Source organism: Dioscorea cayenensis, chromosome 2, assembly GCF_009730915.1.
Source record: "Dioscorea cayenensis subsp. rotundata cultivar TDr96_F1 chromosome 2, TDr96_F1_v2_PseudoChromosome.rev07_lg8_w22 25.fasta, whole genome shotgun sequence".
Taxonomy (NCBI): domain Eukaryota; kingdom Viridiplantae; phylum Streptophyta; class Magnoliopsida; order Dioscoreales; family Dioscoreaceae; genus Dioscorea; species Dioscorea cayenensis.
Window position 1 is genome coordinate 20048048 of NC_052472.1, and position 20680 is coordinate 20068727.

A 20680-nucleotide genomic window follows, 5' to 3' on the forward strand; every position below is an offset into this window, starting at 1 on the left:
AATAATTAATTTAATATAATTTGTAGTACTTTTTACTGAATTACCCTTTAGAACAAAAACCCCCTCCTTTTTGCTCTTTACTCCCCTGTTCCATAACTTTGCTATCCCTAACCTCTCTTTCTCTCTTCTTTTTCTTCTTCTTCTTCTTCTTCTTCTTCTTCTCCTTTGCGAGCTCTCGCTTCCGCCATTAATGGTGTCCTCCGATCCACCCACCATCCCACCATCCTGGCTGGCTGGAAACCCTGCCGCATGCCCCAGTCTACCAGCCCACCATCTCCGACTTCTCCGACCCCATCTCCTTCATCTCCACGCATCGAGCATGAAGCATCTCGCTTCGGCATCTGCAAGGTCATCCCTCCCTTCCCAGAGCATCCAAGTCCACTACACTTCAACACCTCCATTCTTCTCTTCGAGATCCCCTTTAGCACTCGTTGCCAGGAACTCAGCTCAAGAAACCCTCAAAGACGAAGCAGGTGTGGCAATCTGGTGATTCTTATACTATTGAGCAATTCGAGGCCAAATCCAAGGCCTTTGCGAAGTCCCAACTTCATGGCCTTAAAGAGGTTACTCCATTGCTCGTTGAATCCCCTCTTCTGGAACGCCGTCGCTGAGAAACCAGTGACTGTCGAGTATGCCAACGATGTCCCTAGCTCTGCCCTTGCCCCTCGCCGGAAGAAGCGGAAACGGGAGGAAGGGACTCCGCGGAGACTTGTCAGATAGTCCTTGGAATCTTCAGGGGGTTGCGAGGTCGCCTGGGTCACTGACTCGGTTCATGCCTGATGACATTCCTGGGGTTACTTCGCCAATGGTTTATATTGGGATGTTGTTTAGTTGAGTTTTACTTGGCATGTGGAGGATCATGAGGTTGTATAGTTTGAATTTCTCTGCATATGGGGGCGCCGAAGACTTGGTATGCTGTGCCTGGAGGTATGCAGCGAGTCTGGAGGAGGTTGTCAGGGTGAAAGGGTTATGGTGGCAATGTGGATCGTTTTAGGTAGCAGCTGTTATCTTTTTATGTTTTTAGCTTTTTTGGCTGACGATTGTTTGTCGGGTTGTGTTTTGTTACAGCGGCTTTTATGATGTTGGGTGAAGACAACACTGTTGTTGCCGGAGGTTTTGGTGGAAGCTGGGATTCCGATGTTGCAGGTTGGCTCTTGAGTTCTTGTTTCATGTTCTTTAATGCTGATTACTTTGATTATAACTTATATTGTGGATAATGCTTTAGAAATTGAATGTTTTGTAAGTACTGAATGTGGTTTATGATTCAGGTTGGTGCAGTATCCTGGAGAGTTTGTAGTGACATTTCAAGGCGTATCATGTCGGGTTCAGTCATGGTAATCCTGTTTCTTATAATTTGTTTGAAGTACTAAACTGTTGAAATTGTTGTTACCACGGTCACTGAAGCTCTGTGGGACTTCTAATTTTAAATGTTCTTTGACCACGAAGAATGAATGAAGTTCTTTAGTGCGTGGCATTCTTCTTGATTTTCAATCTTTCATGCGACCATTCCGTATTTGTCAATGATCTAAACCATATCATAATCACTGCTATCCTAGGGTCTTTTTCTTTCCTTACAATCTACACTTGATTTGTTGGGTATAATCTGGGATGGTAAGATTCATTAAGTGCCCTTCTAACTTTTTATAGCTGGCGTGTACCACCGATTTGGAAAAATTTTTGAGAATGAATTTTTTAATAAAGAGACAGCTTGACTTGAAATACGATCAGGAGCTAGAGTGGTTGGAAACTACGACCAATGCACTATGTTCTAAAGTTGAGAGATAGTTTTAAAGCTCCCTATAAAAAGACAAAAATTTAAATGTTAGATTACTGTCTTTGTTACCAAGCACATATACAATAAATAATTAAATCCATTTGTTTATTACTTATAGAGACAGTTTCATATAACAATGTTTTGCAACTTGTCTATAACAAACATTCAGAAACAAGCGTCTTTTTAGTGCTTAATACAGAATGTATTCCAGGGTATAATAAAATCATGCGTTATGAGGGGAAGATCGCGAAGTTAGATCCATAGATGAGCATATGAGGATATCCTTGAAGTGCTTCCATATCTTTCATCTGTTTCAGTAAATAGCTTCCATATTTCTTGCTTTTTTGTTTTTTTTTGTCTTTTTTGAAATTATGCATTTAAAATTTAGAAAATTTTTAACTTTTCTCAAGATACTGTAGACAACTTGAAGAATGTCTGTGGCAAACCATAATTATGTATTTTTAATGCACTTAACTTGTTTCCCTCTTTCTTTTTTGAATTTCACATTTTTAGCACATTTAACCTCTTTAAATATATTTAGATGATTTGACAAATTTGTGTGCGATAAACCTTAATTATAATATAAATATTTCTGTGTAGTATTACAGGTCATCACTCTTATCAATATCAACATCAATATGGTAACCAGCATCTGCAAATCATAGTTAATTTGTTTTGGTTCACAGCCTTTTTTTCTATGCCTGCAAGTCTTATTTGTATCATGAAGATTAGTATCTGTTTCTTTCAGTTTGTTGAATATATCATGTGGCAAAGTTTTTAAAGACTAATTTTTGGTTCTCATGCTTACATTTGACAAAAGCAGGATTCACTTGCTTGGGACTGCTAATTTTGCAACACCACAGTGGCTGAGAGGTGGCAAAGGAGGCTGCAGTCCGAAGAACTGCAATGAATCATCTTCCTATGCTCTCTCACCAACAATTGCTTTACATGCTAACAATGTCTTTTATATCCAGGTATTCCTTACATTCTGCTGGGTTTTTTTTCTTCTTTTGCAATTTTATGCAATCAATTATATAGCTTGCTACATAAAATTTTGTGAAGGACCCTGTTGCTTGCTGCCTTTCTGATCCCTTTTGTGCTGAAGAGTGTAGGATTTCTTTCTCTGTCCAAACTTTAAAATGTAAAATATCTAATGACAAGTATGGTATGTAGGATTCACAACTTGTAATTTGAAGGAAATTATAATGAAAGCATAACTATAATCTGTTGATTGTCCATCAATTGATATTACATTCTTTCTTTGGCATCATATTCTTCCTTTTCAAACAGAGTTGATTTAAATCTAATGCTACTGGATAGATTATTAACTAATCAAAACAGCTTTTGTTCTATTTTGTGTTTTTGTATTTTATCAGTGGAACACCTTGAACTACTTGGCAGGAAAATTGTTCATTTGATCCCTGCCCAAGTGTTTCTAAAGAACTTGAATCTAAAACTAGTGTAAGTATCATGATGCCTGCTATAATTTCAAGCTCTGGTGCATTAATAAGCATATCTAAGAGTACCAGAATGAAGTAAAGCCCAATTTTGTTACGAGATGTCTTTAAGATGATACTATATTCTACTGTTGTCTGTTTGATAGTTGGTATTTGGAAAATTGGATTGTTTCATTGATTAGACGTTTGGTGTATGAACTAGGACAATCTGGGGAACTGATATTTTTGTAATTTTTTGGAGAGTCTGCCTTTTGTGCTTTTTAGCCCTAATGATGACAAGCACTAATCTTTCTTTGTTCAAGTTGTTGATTGGATGTGTGATTTGTATATTGATTTTGTAATTTATCTTTAGCTGAATAGCATGAGAAATGCAGAAATATTGATCTAGTGCATAATTGTTGAATCTTTTATTCATCTAATCCAAGTTTTTAAGTATCAAACGCATGCTTTTGATATTCTTGCATGTTTTGATATATCTTTTGTAATAGTGCATTATGCCTCTTAAGTTCTTGGGTGTCCTTGGTGTCCAAACACACTTGGAATGGGCACCTAATCCTAATTTTTTCTCCAGTTTGAATCTGCTGGAATTATTTTAATGCCAGAGTTCCTAGACCAGTGCTCTCTGGTGTGCGGAGTTCACGTCTGAGAGATCGTGAGAAAGAAAGGGAATTGCTGATTAAGGAAGCATTTCTGAATGACATGATGGATGAGAACCGTAAATTGCATAGCCTTCTTGAGAAAGAATCGATTCCTACTGTAGTTCTGTGGGAACCTGAATTACTGCCTTCTGCATCAAATGTTTCTCAGTTAAATTCATCTTCAACAATTCATGATACACAGCTGTCAGTGATTGATGCTGAACAAGGAAGTGATGTTAACTGTAAATTCAAGACCATGTGTGACACAGTATCAGACAATCGCCAATTAAAAAGAAATACTGTGTGAAGAGACTATGGGCCTCACTAGCATAGCAACTCATGATATCTCATCAGGTATGACAGTAAAGGATGTTAATACATGCTGCCAAGTTCTAATGAAGAAACAGTAGAGCAAAAATGGATGATGATGATGATGAGGAGGAGGAGGAGGAGGCGGAGGAGGAGGAGGTCCTCCCATTTGGTTTAAATGTTGACTCTGGAACATTGGCCTGTGTAGCTTGCGGGGTCCTTGGTTTTCCATTTATGGCAATTGTGCAACCTGAGCTCTTTTCACTAAGTAATGATGAATCTTATCAAAAGTCTGAGAAATCAGGTTGGTTAAAGCCTTGCTTACCTTCTTATGTGCAAAGGACTGCCAAGCTTGGTTCAGGTACTGCTCTTAATCATTCTTTGTGGTTTGGCTTCTTAGGTTTTGCTTAGAACAACATTTAGAATAAAGTGCAAAGACAAAGCACAAAACATCTGCATCACTGTAAATTTGGATGACAAATGATAGTTCATAATGGATTTTAATGTGTCATGAAGATCAAGATGCATTTGTTTGTAATATAAGGCTTCTTCTCTCTTGCTTGTTGGTGCATTCTGAAGTTAGCAAGAGTTGTTTTGAAAAGAAAATGTTTTTGTTAAATTTTAAAGAACTCATCAAAGCATTTGTAATATAAGTTTTATTTTGAACTAGATTGTATGACTTAATTGGCATGTTTTTTTTCTTGCTTCTCCCTAGTATGTAACTGACCTCTCCAATATCTTGGTATGTGCACACACACTATTATTTTTCTCATTATATAATCATAATCCAATCATTTTGTGAATTTATCTCACATTCATTATTTTGTCAGAGAACATTCTTTATGTGGTGTTTTTGTCACTTCAGTGTTTATTCACTTGCATACACAGAATACATTGAGCTCATGTTTGTATGAAGAACCACCCATTACTTGTAAACGAAAAAGATGGCTTGTGTGGGTGTATACTCTTGTATTTCATTTATCTTAATTCTTTATTCATTGGCTATATGTTTTCCACACAAGAATGACTGTTAGTACAGAATCTAATTTCGTTCTTGTTCTATTTTTAGCAGACACAAAAGACTCCTGCTTGGAGTCTGAGGAGCAACCAAATCAAGAATCAGGTCCTGATTCATCTTCACAACTTTGTGGCCATATTCCTGCTGCTGAATGCCAAGGCAATGCCTGTGGTTCCAAGCTATTGAAAAATGTTAGTCAGGAGTCTACCTCCTGTGTCACCAAATTGGTGAAAGTAACTTGTGGAAGATTTGGTGACACAGATTCTGAATATATAAAAGCGAGGATCTTTTGCTTGCAGCATGCTATTGAAATTGCAGATTTGTTTCGGTGCAAGGGTGGTGCACGTATACTGATTATTTGCCATTCAGGTGAGCATCATTTAGCTATTAGTTATATCATTTGGAATTTTTTTTTGCCTTTACCTTTTGAAAAATTTCTGTCCTATTTATCAAATTAAATGAATAAAATTTAGATTTTAAAACAACTATTGTTCTATATAATACTCCATCCGGTCCTTTTTACTTGTCCATTTTAACTAATTCACATGGATTATGAAAATTGTTTAAAGTTAGTTGATAATCTAAATTTTATAAAAATTTGTATTAATTTTCAAAAATTACCCTTATTTAAAACTCCATTAAGGCTCTTTAATTTCTCTATAAATAATATTGGAAAAGTGTTTCTACTATTGGAAAAGTGAAAACATTTATTAGAAAGTGTAGAAATAGTTAAATATGATTTAATGCTTCATAGATTTAATAAAAGGCATAGTTAAACATTATTTATTGGAAGTTGTAGAAGTACATTAAATATAAAGTGTAAATTTGGAAAAAATTAATGCTCCACAAATTTTCTAAGGAGACTGTAAAAAGGACCAAAGAAAACTTCTAAAATGGAATAAGTAAAAAAGAGCGGAGGGAATAATATATTGGGGTTCGCCATTCTAACATTTTTTGCTGTTATTTTCTTATTTTCTTGTGTGTTATGCTTGTATATATATATATATATGGGAGTCCATGATATGCGCTTTTATTGTCATCAATGCTTGAAAATTCCATGATATGGATAGGTTGATCGATTTTCCATTGTGGATTAACTTACGTTGATAGTATTCTAGTATAACTTAAAATGGAGTTGGGCTTGTTGAATTTGGCTGTGTTGTTGAGTTCATCTGTTGTGACTGTTGTGTTTCATTATCTTCTATTTCTGCTGGCAAAGTTGTGTGGAAGTCTGTGGTTTGTAGAGCTCATTTCTCACTTCCGTGCCTATTACTAAAACCTAAAAGGAATTGGTGCTGCCTTTGGTGTTGTATAGGAGATACATGGTTCAAATTATTGTCTTTTCATTGCCTAAATTTTGCATGAGCCAATAAATATGTTTGTTTGTCATGATAGCTTCCTTTTATCTTATCAAATATTCATGCCGATATCTTCCTCCAACTAAGGAGCTTGTTTCTTTTGTCAAATGCACTCAGTTGTTGTTTGTGACTGGTTATCTATTTTTTTTTTTTTGCTTTCAAATTTCAATATGATTCATATTTGATCTTGTTTAAGTTAGTAAAAGCTTGGAGTGATATTTGACACTAAACTAGATTTATGAAGTTTTGGTAGGTTCAGACTATTAAAATAATCCTTTTAACTTTTGCTTATTGCTGTTGCTGTAGACTATCTCAAAATAAAAGCACTAGCCATAGCAGTTGCTGAGGAAATTGGCATGCAATTCAATTTTAAAGATTTCCCAATAGAGGATGCATCTGCAACTGATCTGGATCTGATTAATTTCTCAATTGATGGAGGAGAAGAACATGAAGATTGGACATCAAAACTTGGAATTAATCTGAGATATTGTATTAAAGTTAGGAAGCAGTCATCATCAAATCAAGAGCCACTTCCATTATCTCTGAGTAAACTTTTTGCTGATTCCCCTCATCTTTCAGTTGTTTCTACCCTCAAGTGGCTTTCCAGAAAATCTCGCACACCATACAAAGTTGTTGGCAAATCATATTCAAAAACACATATTGTGAAAGACACTGTGAATGATGAAGCCCTTAAAGTCTGTCAAAATCATAAAAGAAGGCCAAGTTTTATTACTGCTAAGCATCACGGGCAACATTCAAAAGGTCAACTGGAAGAATCTCATGGTAGGCGTGGAACAAAGTCAGTTGATGATGGGAATGATCATAGCAGGACATCTGGTTTTTTACTTTGTAAAGATAATTTGGAACTTTTCTGCACCGATTCATTAGTTACTGTCCCTGTTTTGGCTGCTGAAAGACTTCATATGCATCAAGATAGCTGGCCAACACAGAAAACTAACCCCTTGTGCATCGCCTGTGATTCCTCGCCATCAGACAAGCGTGATGTGCATGTTAACTCAGCTGTTAAAGGTTGTGAAAGACAACAGGTGCTTAACTCTAATGAGGAAGCTAGTCAAACCTTGTTATGTGATTCTGTGAATTCGGGGTTTTGCCAATCATCTTCAGATTTGTCAATGTTTGAAAATGCTGAAGCACATCAAAGTGGACTTGTAGCAGATGCAGTTCCCACAGGGTGCAAGACTGGTGATTTTGAAGAGTCAGAATCCGAAATAAATATTGTTGTTCAAGAGGTTGAATCTTTAGAAGTTCTCAAAGAAATTATAGTTGCAGAAGACAGTTATCCTTTAAAAGTTTGGTAGGACCCAAGCTCCAGCCAATAAGCCTACTCCAGAGAAAGAAACCATTGCCCATGAAAAACTAGAAGGGGATGATTTGGTTCATAACACTGGTTTAGAGAGTAGTGTTCTTAAGTTTGCTTTGAAGGTGGACCAGTCTATTCCTCAGTTAGTTTCACAATACAATTCTGTTCCGCTTTGAGAACCTTGAGGTTTCAGCTTCAGAACTTGTAAATGCAGAATTAGATGTTTGTTCCAAACTCAATAACAATGAATCAGACATTGATGATTCTCAACCACAACAAAAATCATATTCTAGGGTCAAAAGAAAGCAGCTTGCAATGTAATGGTGAAGATCAGAGCAGGCAGCTTGGATGTGAATATGTAATTGATAAGCCTGAACTCCAGCAGAATATCAAGGCTTCAGCTGATGCTGAAATTAATGGTTCTATGGCTTCAGAAGCTGAAACTTCTGAAATCCCACTGGATGCATCTCATGTTGACTGCATAAATCTTTTGCAAGATATTTCAGTGAAGCTGCCTCATTCTGTTGGAAGGGCCAAGGGATTGGTTATGCCTCAATTGAGCAATGGCACAATTGATGTAAATTCGGTTCCAGAAGATGTTTCTGTGCAAAATGGGGTGATAAGAAATAATGTGCGGCCAATCATTGTGTACAAGCGAGCTGAGAGGCCCAAAAAGAAACAGAAGAGTGAGGCAGAGCCGATGTCAAATGTTCATCTAAGCTCTAATGAATTCATTCGTAGCCCTTGTGAGGGTTTGAGGCCAAGGACTGGTCGACGTTCTCTGGATGAAACAGCAGATGTTGGAGCAGCGGAGAAGGGTGAAGGTTACAAGACAAAGAAACGAGACAGGCCAGCAGGTCAAAGTATAAGACAGAAGGCTGAGGGAACCTATATATGTGACATTGATGGGTGCCTTATTAGCTTTAGGACAAAGAGAGAGCTTGACCGTCACCGGGACAATCGTTGTATATTTAAAGGCTGTGGGAAGATGTTCAGCTCTCATGCTCTCGCAATGCGCCACCAACGTGCTCACGAAGATGAGCGGCCTCTCAAGTGCCCATGGAAAGGTTGCGGTATGTCCTTCAAGTGGGCATGGGCCCGAACAGAGCATGTCCGGCTTCACACAGGTGAGCGGCCATATAAATGCAAGGTTGCTGGTTGTGGATTGACATTCAGATTTGTTTCAGATTTCAGCCGTCATAGAAGGAAGACTGGGCATTCTGGGAATTCAAAAACATAGCAGTTTTTGTCTTTCCTCATTCTTTTCACTAGTTGAAGCTTTGATTGTAGATGTTCAGGTTTTCATTTCATTTAAGGAGCAGGCTTTCCTTTCTGACGACTAAGCATACTTCCAGGGATCCTTTCTTTATAACTGAATCTGCAGGAGTTTGCTGATTTGGATGTAGATCTGTACAGACTAATCCTTTTGTATGATTTCAGTCCATTGTTTTTGTTAGCTGAATTGATTCTCCAAAATTAATTTTAGTCAACTTAAATGCTACCACAGGTAAGAGAATGTACTATATAATTATATTGGATTGAAATTAATTCTCCACTTTTAGTTCTGATGGAGGAGTTGCTGCTATCATGGTATAGGCTCTTCTTATTCTGATTTCCTCTGCTTATCAATTTATTTCCTTCTCAAGTAATAATGATTTCATTTAATATGATGAGATTTATGAGAACTTCTTAATTGTTGATATCTGTCTATACTGTGCTACCTATTATGCTACTCAGTGGATAAATCAATCCATATCATCACATTAGCATATTTTTTTTTTCACATAAACAGATGAGAATATACTAACAATTACATTGTTAGACACTGATCATTTGTGTGCAGGGGATTCCGGGAAGAACTGAACCGCCGAAGCCCGCCACTGTTTCTTGTGTAAGGTACTTATTTCTTCCATACTAGAGCATGGCTGCGCCTGTTCCAACTTTTGTGGACAACTAATTGTATACCAAACTCATTAGAATATAAGAATCGGGGTACCTTAATTTGCAATTGCTTGGCATGCTGTTCTATTCCCATTGGTTCCTTATAGATTGAATCACTTGAGTAGCGGGTGTTCCCTTGAAGATGAATATTCATAGCTCCTTCATATATTAATTGTTTGCTGAAACAGTGATTGATGAGGCCATCAGTGTGACTTCTTTAGATTAATATTCATAGTTGGGTTGGATTTGGATCTGACTCTTGTTGGAAACAGATACTTAGCAACAAGTAGAAGGGGGAGGCGGATTATGTTCGGGACAGGGTTGAACTGAAATAGCTTTTGGTGGTGCAGGAGGAGGAGATTTATAATGGTAGGGTGGAGGGTTATCCAATCCTGGACCAGGAGGAGGAGGAGCTGATGATCTCTTGCTCTCAGTTAAACCTCCTATGCTAATACTAAGGTGAGCAACATCATGTTTTCCGACTTCTTGATCTTGTTGCAGTAGACTATTGACACTCCTAGAACAATGGCAGGGCAGAACTAATAAACTCACTACAATGACAAGCATTATAAACTGATGAGAAGGTAAGTACTCCATTGCTGAAGCTTGGTTTGTTTTTGATACCACTTCTAAGCTCTCTTTCTCTTTTAGGTTTCTTATAGATATTAAGTGAATGAAGCTTCTTTGCATGTGTTTCCATTGAATGGTTTGCTGCATTGCATGATTCCATCATGTGGACAAGTAAAAGTCTCCCCATCATTATTCAGTCTTCACCTACTCTACTTTGAATTCATGGTCCAAATTGTGTTTAGATTAATAGATGATAGATGAAGACGAGTGGAAGAAATTGCTGTTTTATCACAAAGGGCTAACACACTTGAGTTTCGGTAATTTTGCTTTGAAGATTCAAGAAGTGGTTGGCATTGCTTTCATGATGGCACTAAAGAGTTTGATATTTCAAGGTTGCCAATGTGTTTAGTTGGGGGATCACTACTATTCATTACACAATCACTTTATAATTTTTTTTAAGAAAAAAACAATTATTTGAATATATATTTAATAATTAAAATTAAAAATTATTAATATTAATAGATATTTATCATTGTAAAATTTTAATTTTAAAGTGTTTAGTTTAAATTAGTATTAATTAAGCCATGATTAGCTTACATAAATCATTTTCATCTAATACAGTATTTGAAATGATTTATTGAATTCCCTAAATGTAACAGCTCATAATAGCTCATAATAAATTGAATTTGTTTGTAATTGTCCCTTTTTTTATCTATATATCCTTAAAAAGTTAAAAATGTACATGTCTTGAGCATTATTTACATGGAGATATGAGGCCGTGTAATCTACGCATGTTCGTACATTCAAAATCTATGCACACTTCATTTATAGATGTTTGTGGTGAACCGTTGGATAATATTATACCAAAATGGCATAAAAGAATTAAATTGAAATATGCCATTCATTAAGGACTGAAATGTAGCCGGGCCATTTGATAATCTAAATGACATTACCAACCATTAGAAATGTCCATGGTGAGTTATAAGTGCACTTTTATTCCTGTCTTCGGGATGTACTGGCTTTTAAAAAAAATTAGCACCACTTAATTCATCCAATAATTCATCCACAGTAGGAATTGGATATGCATCCTTGATAGTGATAGCATTGAAAACTTTGTAATCTAAACAAAATCTTCAAGTCTAATTTTTTTTTTATTTTTTTATTTTTATTATTTTTATTATTTTTACTAGCAACAGTAGGAAGAGAGAGGATTGTTACTGAACTCAATTGATCGCTCCTGAAGTATTTGATTCACCATTAATTCAATTTCACTCTTCTGGCTATGTGGGTGCCTATAAGGCTTAACCTTCACTAGATTGGAGTTTGGTTTCAATGGGATCCTGTGATTGCATAATCTGGCTGGAGGAAGACCACTTGGGATAAAAAAAAACTTCATGATATTTTCTTAGTAATTGCTTCAAAGTATCTGGCATCTCATCTGATAATTGCAATTGTGATTTTGTACTAGATGCTTGAGACTTGTCATTATTATCACCATTGAATTGTACATATGCATTTTCCACAATCATTTGATAGCTTTCAGCAATTGCTATGGTGGAACTTAATCTATGCAATTGATGCACAGAAGTTAACTGGGGTCCTGTGGATTTATCTCCATACAGTGTTGCAAATTTGTCACAATAAAATTGCAGTGATAATGACCTGTAATCCACAATATGAGGCCCAAGTGTAGCCAACCATGCTGCACATAATATTACTTCTGCCCCAGCCATAAGTAATAAGTAAGCAAGAAAAAGTCAATGTACATCCTTGTATTTTCACCTTTAATTCATTTATCAACCCTTCTACTTGAAGTGAATTTCCATCTCCCACTAATACTTTGAATGCCATAGTAGGTTGTATGTAAAATTGCAAGAATTTTGGTATGCGTGGTTGAATAAAATTGTCATCACTCCTTCCATCAAGCAATACTTTAACTGGGTGACCATTAATAGATCCAGTGAACCTCATAGTTCTTGATGCAACCAAACTATTTATTACATTGAGTGATAGTTTTGGACATACTTCCTCAGTGGATGTACTGGTATTTAACTCCACCTCAAATTCAGTAATCTCTTGATCCCCAGGATTAGGTGGCTTATCACTCCATTGTAGCAATAACAGCCTCTTATTAAAACATTTATGTGTTGGTGAATATTTTCATCACAATTGAAGCATAATTCCTTGGCCTTTCTCAATTGCATTTCATTGAAGCTAATTCTCTTGAAAGGTGGAGAATTGCTATGGGAGGCAGCTGGCAATAGATTTGTTGCATTGCTCAATCCCTGAATCAACTTAGGTATTGGAGCTGTCACTTTTCTTGCAAAATTATTTGTATAGATGTCTGGACTGTATTGAAACTTCTTTGTACTGGTCTTAGATGCCATAGTATATTTTATCTTCATACAATCTGGCTAGACTTGTTGCTTTTGAGATAGTTTTTGGCTACAAAGGAATGATATCTCGTTGAATTTCCTTCTTCAATCTATTGAGAAAACAAGACAACATAGCTGAAAGTGCTACACCTTCCACCTTATTTGCCAATGTTGTAAAATTTTCATATTAACTTACTATTGGATTGTACCAGATGTTAGAGAAGAAAGCAAATTTAGGATTGCCAAATATGGATTGCCCATAAACCTCTTCCAAAGCAATCACCAAGGAATTATAGGTCCATCAAAATGTATTGAAGCTATCTCCAATCTTTTAGTAACCACAATTTTATAATATTTGAAGAATTACTCTGCCTTGTAAATCCAATGTAATATTTCTTCACCATCAAATTGTGGGAAATCCAGCTTTATTGATCTTGTTCTAAAGGATTGTGATCTATTGAAGTCAATATCTTCTCTCTACTCCCCTCTCATGGTCTGTGATGCCTCCATTAAACTAACAGTAGTGGCTACAATCTGAGTTTCAATGAATTTGGATATGCTTTGTAGTGACATTTCAAGCATCTTAACTCTATCATCATGCTGATCTATAGCTGCCATCAGACGTTCTTTTGGTTGCTCCATTATAGCTTGCATGTTATCAAGCTTTGCTGCGAGATTCTTAAGATGGTTACCCTCAACCATGAGTTCAATTCAGATATATAGATTTAGATGGGATTAATGAAAGCACCAAATATGTAATGAATTTAACTGATTCAACGATATAAAATCAACTAACAATCAATCCATTACTATAACTAAACTCTCCAGCCAAATAGATCTCCATATATTGAGATATTAATCAACCAAAGCAATAGAATACCATCAAAGTCTCAATCAAGCATCAAATGAAGAAAATAAGCTCATAGAGTTTCAGATATAGTAAAAACAAACTGACTTACAAAAACTAAATGCGAATCACTTCCCTTTCGCTAGATCACCTAAAAAGCTCGCTAGAGAACCAGGCCAGGCCCAAGGTCCTTCTTTCTTCTCTGCTTCTCTCTTTCTTTTTCCTTTTTTTTATATGTTGCTTTCTCTGCTGCCTAACTGCCTTTCCTTCAACATCCAATAGGATGCTTCTCTTCTGCCATGTTGTCAAGATTAACAAAACCCTCAAACTTTTTGCTGCTTCTTTCCTCTCTTTTGCTCCTGCGGACATTTGGCATAAGTTATTTCACATCAGCAATTTTGCTGACACTTAAACCTTGACTGACTCAGCAGGCGCGCTCCTCTGCATGTGCTGGTTCTTTAAATTAACAGTAGCTTTCTCTCCGTTCCCACATACTTTCTTTCTGTCTTCTCTTTGCCTGATTCTATTCTCAATGACATATCCAGACTGGCTAGGAAATTCATTTGGGGCACTAGTGGCAATAAACGTGGCTTCCATTCAATTGGATGAAAAACTGTCACTCAAAACAAATCTGAGGGTGGCCTTGGAATCAGGAACTTGTTGATTGCCAAACATGCACTTATGACCAAAAACCTCTTTGCTATTCTTAACGGGGATGATAAATTATGGGTTGATATTTTCAAATTTAAATACCCTGATTGGAAATTTGCTTCTCATCCCTATCTTTCTTCCTCGTCTTGGCTTTGCAAAACTATTTCTAAAACTGCTGATTCTCTCGGTTTCAACTTCAAAATTATGTCTTGCAATCCTCTCTCTACTAATGTTTGGTCGGACCCTTGGCTGCATGATGTTCCTCTGGTTTACAAACCTACCTATCTCAATATGGATCTCTCTGTGAAAAATCTTTCCTTGCTGGATTTTATCTCTGATTTTCAATGGGATTCTAATGCTCTTGGTAATTTCCTGGGTCCCAACGCTGACCTAAATTGGCTTACCAAGGTCCAAATCTCTTTTGATTTGGATAATTCTTGGATCTGATGGCCCAAAACCCCTCATACTTTTGTGGTCTCTGCTGTTTATTCCACTCTTAATGATGACTCGATTGTTGCTCATTGGCATGGTTGGCGGCAAATTTGGCAGCTTGAGGTTGCTCCGAGGGTGAGAACCTTTGTTTGGAGACTGGCCCATTCCCGTCTTCCAACTTGTGATATTTTTTTACAATTTAAACTTTGGACCTCAAACTCATTGCGTTTTCTGCAACTTGGTCCCTGAAACTACCTACCATATCTTTTGGGGCTGCTGCAAAACTCTAAGCTGCTGGAGCAACATTTTGAATTCCCTGGGCTTGTCACTTTCAAGCTTGAATATTCTATCCACTGGTGCTTGGCTTGTCTCTCATTTCAATCACTCTAGCGATCATCAATTTGTTAAAGCTGTCATCGCCTTCTCACTCTGGCTGATCTGGAAAGCTCAGCTGCAATGCCATTTTCAAGAAAATTCTCCCTAATTTTAACTTGATTCCTACTCAGGCCCGGGGCCTTGCTAAGGAATACTCTAAGAAGCCGAATAAATTTTTCAGGGATGTTTATTCTTGCACTCTCAACCCTTCTGTTTCCATCTTTTCTGATGCTTCTTGGATCAATGATAATGGTAAAGCTGGCTTGGGTTTTTTAATCACCATTGATGATAATAATCTCTTATTGGCAGGCTCTGTCGCTGTCTCCCTTGACTCCCCGATTCAAGCTAAAGCTGCTGCCATGATTTTGGCCTTGGAGGAATGTATCAAACGTCGCTGGTGGCCTTCTAACATCTTTTCTGACTGCATTGGCCTCCTCAACCTGGTTAAGAACTTCCAAATTTCGGTGGCCTCGGCACCTTGACCCTGAAGCTCGGCTGCTCCGCCTCTCTTCTTCATCGACCCGTAACCCAAACCTTGAATACATTCACAGAGAAGACAACTTGGTTGCTGATGCCCTTTCCAAGCATGCTCACCTCAATCCTGAGCTCTCTCTTTTTGCTAAGGGAATGCAACTTCCCTTCTGGCTTTTCAATGCTTGCTCTTCTATGAACATTGTCCCTTAGTCTTTCTTCCAGTTTTTTGTTTAGTTTTCTTTTTTGAGCTCTTTGCTCTCTTCCAAAAAAAAAATAAAATAAACCCACTTCGGAGACGAGCATTATGAACTGATGTGAAGGTAAGTACTCCATTGTTGAAGCTTGGTTTGTTTTTTTATGCCACTTCTAAGCTCAATCTCTTTTTAGGTTTTTTATAGATATTAAGAGGCGATTGGTTGTAAGGAATGGAATGGAGAGGATTGGACGAGGAATGAAAATGAGGGGGAATGAAAAATGCATGGGAATGAAAACTATGTTTTGTTGTAAAGGATTGTGAGGGGTAATGCATTGGGAATGGGAAAAAGTTAAAAAAAAATGGTGAAAATGGTTTTTATACCCTTGATGAAGTAAATAATATTATATGTTAGGTTAAATGATAATAATTTTTTAATTATATAATATTTTGAGTATTATTATTATTATTTATATTATAATTAAATATTTAAATTAAAAATTTTCATTTTAATTAATTATTATTTTAATTATATTATTGTTTTAACTATTATTTATAATCATTTCATTTTAACTATTATTTATTATATTAAACATTCAAACATTCACAATCATTATTTATTAATATTGGGGGTAATTTTGTCATTTCAACCTCAAGGAATTGGTAATCCTTCCATATTTAATTTAAAATAATTCATATTAATTATTATTTAATTTAATTATTATTATTATCTTTAATTAAAATAATTTAGTATTTAAATTAATTAAATAATATCAGTTATTATATATAATTATTTAAATTAATAAAATTTATAATTAAAGGGTAATAGGTAATTTATCCTCCATTTCTTTCAATCCCCTCTCACTTACCCCTAAGTTTGGGGGGCATGAGGATGCCTCCTCCATGCCCTCTCTAAACCCATTCCCATTGCAAGGAATAGAATTAAGGAGGAATGTGAAAAGATTGAAAAATAAGGGAGAATGGATTAAGAAGGGAAGAAAAACCTGTTTCGTTGAAGCGTATGAGATAAGTAATTCATCGGGGAATGAAAAAGTAAAAAGAGAATATTGTGGTAAAAAAACTTTTTATACCCCTCAATACAAGTTTATATGAAAAAATATTAGGTTAAATAATAATTATCTTTTTAAAATAAATAATTATTATTTTTAATTTTAAAATAGTTTGACTATTGTTGTTTTTATTTAACTAAATATTTCACTTTAATTATTATTTATTATTAAAATTATCTGTTTAATTATTATTTAAACTAGATTATTATTTTTAATTATTAGTTATTATTTTTTTACATTAATTTTTATTTATTGTTAAATTTATTTATTTAATTATTATTTGAACTAGATTATTATATTTAATTAGTAGATACTATTATTTCACATTAATTATTATTTATTATTCAAATAGCATAATTAATTATTATTTAAATTAAATTATTATTTTATTTATAAATTATTATTATTTCACTTTAATCATTATTTATTATTAAAATTATATATTTAATTGTTATTAAATTAAATTATTATTTTAATTATTAAATAAAAAGAGAAAATGTGACATTTCACCGAAAGAAATTTGAAAGGAGTGAGCAATCCGCTCAATACAAGCCAATTTCTTTATCACTGTCGTACATGCCCCTCCAAACAAGGCAAGTAATGAATGAAGCTTCTTTGCATGTGCAAAGGGCAAACAAATTTGAGTTTCAGTAATTTTGCTTTGAAGATTCAATAAGTGGTTGCCATTGTTATTTTATTTTATTTTATTTTATTTTTTTTGAGGAAGAGGAGCGGGGCGTGCATAAGTCTCGATGAACAAAGTGTGACGCACATCGATCACGTGAGGCGTGAACCACCCGTGCACACAATCACTATTCACAACTCCCGAAATGCCTCACTGAGATCGAACTCTCACCACTCGTGAGAGCTCTATCTGCGACTCCATATACCAATAGACTCAAGCGTCGCTGGTGTGGTTGCCATTGTTTTGAAGGTGTTTTGTTGAGGGATTGCTACTATTCCCTAGCCAATCACTTTATAGATTTTTTTCCTTTTTCAAGGAAAAAATAATTATTTGAATAAATAAAAATAATAATTAAAATTAAAAAATATCAATATTAATAAATATTTATTATTATTATCATTTAGAAAATTAAAATTTTAATTTTAGGATGTTTAATTTAAATAACTATTATAAAACATTTTTATCTGAGACAATATTTGAAAAGATTTATCTAATTCCATAAATGTATCGGCTCATAATAATTGAAATCTTTTTAGTGTCCCCCAATTTTTTTTATCTGTATATCCTTAAAAAGAAAAAAAAATAAGTTAAAAATGATGTACATATCTTATGCATTATTTACACGGAAGATATATAAATGTAAATAAATATATATATATATATATATATATATATATATATATATATATATATATATATATATATATATATATATATATATATATATATAATTTTTTTATAGAGACGTGTATGCAGCTTTTCTAAAAATTTAATATTAATACCATCTCCATCATTATCCAATTAATTATTAGTTGGACTCTTTGAAATCAAATCTAAATCTGATTACTTTTCTTATGTGGGGATGCGCATATAATTCTTTTCCATGCACAGAATACAAAAATTACACGAGTTTGATAACACTTCTGTAAGCTATTTCCAGCGTCCAAAACATCACATAGGAATGGAAATATCAATTTTAATGTCTTTATTAAAAAAAAATAAATAAACCTCTAGCGTTAATGAGTAAAAACAAAAGGTTTAGACAACAATGGACATTACAACAGATCCATTAGCGTTGGACTCAACATAAAAGATAAATTATACATTAAGCATTAGAGAATTAGAGATAAAAGATACAATAAATCAACATAAGAGACGAAAGATACTTAGCAACAAGTCGAGGGGGGAGGCTGTTGTGTATGGCTCATATACACAAGTAAACTACCAGATGTGGGAACGGAGTGGAGTGGCGTGACAACATCTCAGCTATATCGGGAGCATCGACTGATAGGTTGAGAGCGTGGGAAACGCCTCCGCCAGTAGGATACAAGGCGTAATTTGTATTTTGTTAGGATTATGATTTGATAATCTCGTAATTTGTATCCTGGATAGCTTTTAAAAATATGGATATGTTTAGAATCCGGATAGGGTTAGGATCCAAATAGGTTTGTATTTAGATAAATTTAGGCTTTTTACCTATAAATATTTCAGAATCCCTAGTCTTTTGTCTCAACTCGCGAGGAGAGACATGTGAATAAGAGGATTACTGACCGCTTCCACTCCCCGAGGATCGTAGGGCACATCACGAACCTCAGAAATCTTATGTGCTTTTATCGTTCTCATCGCTCTCTCGATTTCCGTGATCCTCTATTTTACCTAACTATTTTCCTATCAAGTGGTATCGAGCGTAGTTTTTTGCTCAAGTGATGAACTTTATTACAAAAATTCGATGTGAAAGGTTCAAACTGGAACCTGGAATTTCGGATTATGGCAAATGAGGGTAAAGGATTTGCTAGGCAAAGAAGGGATGTTGAAAGCATTAGAAGAGACAAAGCCTCAAGGTTCGAAGACCAAGTTTGCTGGATTTACAAACAAAAAGCCAAGGGCACTTATTCGGTTGTGGTTTCGCGATGATGTTATGTATCACGCCATGGATCTCTGCTCCCATGAGGTCCTGAAGAAATTGAGGGTCGATATATGTCAAAAATTTCGACAAATAAGTTGTATCCGGGCGTAAACCAGACGGCCCTCAAGATGCGTGAAGGTGCAGTATCCGGTATAACATATCAATTTCTTCAATCACATAGTCGTGATTTTCGCAGAGAATCGAGGTCGTGATTGAAGATGAAGACAAAGCTATGATTTTGTCGTGCGTTTTTACCGCCTTCATATGAGCATCTAGTGACTACACTCACATGGGGAAAAGATACGCCCAAAGTAGATGAGATCACTACTACGCAGTTAGCCCACAATCACGGAAGCAAAATAATGTCAAGGTTCTCAAACCGAAGTATCAGTATGTGAAAGGCAACCGTGAAACCGGGAGAAGGTGGGAAAGATGATTTTCAAAGAAAAAGGAATTCCAGAGTTAGAAGATTTGTTCAATGTTATAAGTGCCAACAGATGGGGTATATTAGGAAAGACTGTCCAAACAAGAAGCAACAGATTGATGAAAGGAACAGTAATTCATCACAGCTGCTAATGTGATCCAAATAAGGTGATTCGGATCGTAGTGATGGGGATCTCGCTCAGCTCATCATGTAAAACCTCGTATTCATGGATTTTTGGATACGTGGATGTTCGCTTTCACATGACATGGAACAAGGACTCGGTTTGATTCATACAAATCGTGGGATTTTTGGTTTTTGTCTACATGGGCAATGATAAAAGCTTGTGCTATTATCGGAAAAAGGGCGATCAAGATTCGGATGCATAATGGGGTTGTTCGGACTTTGTGTGATGTCTCGACATGTTCCGTAATTAAAGAAGAATCTGATTTCTTTTGGGTACTTTTGCATAGAAACGGTTTTGGCTATAAAACCGAAAAAGGATTGCATTGTGGTGAGTAAGAATGGTTTGATAGTGATGAAAGGAGAAAAGGAGTGCTAGGAATATCTACATCGATGGGAAATACAATTGTAGGTGGAGTTGTTGTTGCCGTTATAAAATCAGATCAAGGCAATCACTACAGTGAAGTTCAAGCATTGCTTGACTTGATCAATGTCTCTAATGCTAAAGAGACATGGCACTCAATCTATTTGGAAGATAAGAAGCTCCCCGGGTTTATATCTTCATGGGGTATATTCGCTAAGGTGGAGATTGTTGTGTATGGCTCATATACACAAGTAAACTACCGGATATGGGAACGGAGTGGGAGTGGCGTGACAACATCTCGCCATATTGTGGGAGCAT

At 35.6% G+C, this 20680-nt stretch overlaps 1 protein-coding gene and 1 pseudogene across 1 annotated transcript; both read left to right on the top strand.

Moving 5' to 3' along the window:
• The first annotated feature begins 702 nt into the window (after positions 1–702).
• Positions 703–8023, top strand: LOC120274186 (annotated as a pseudogene).
• A 96-nt stretch (positions 8024–8119) lies between these two features.
• On the top strand, positions 8120–9448 carry LOC120274202 (probable lysine-specific demethylase ELF6). Its single transcript, XM_039280947.1, has one exon. It carries the CDS (start codon positions 8120–8122, stop codon positions 9113–9115), a length of 996 nt encoding a protein of 331 aa, XP_039136881.1. The 3' UTR covers positions 9116–9448.
• The last annotated feature ends 11232 nt before the right edge of the window (positions 9449–20680 follow it).

Bases quoted from the DNA above. Each gene is read 5' to 3' on its own strand.
- LOC120274202 (XM_039280947.1), top strand. From the start codon at position 8,120: ATGAATCAGACATTGATGATTCTCAACCACAACAAAAATCATATTCTA.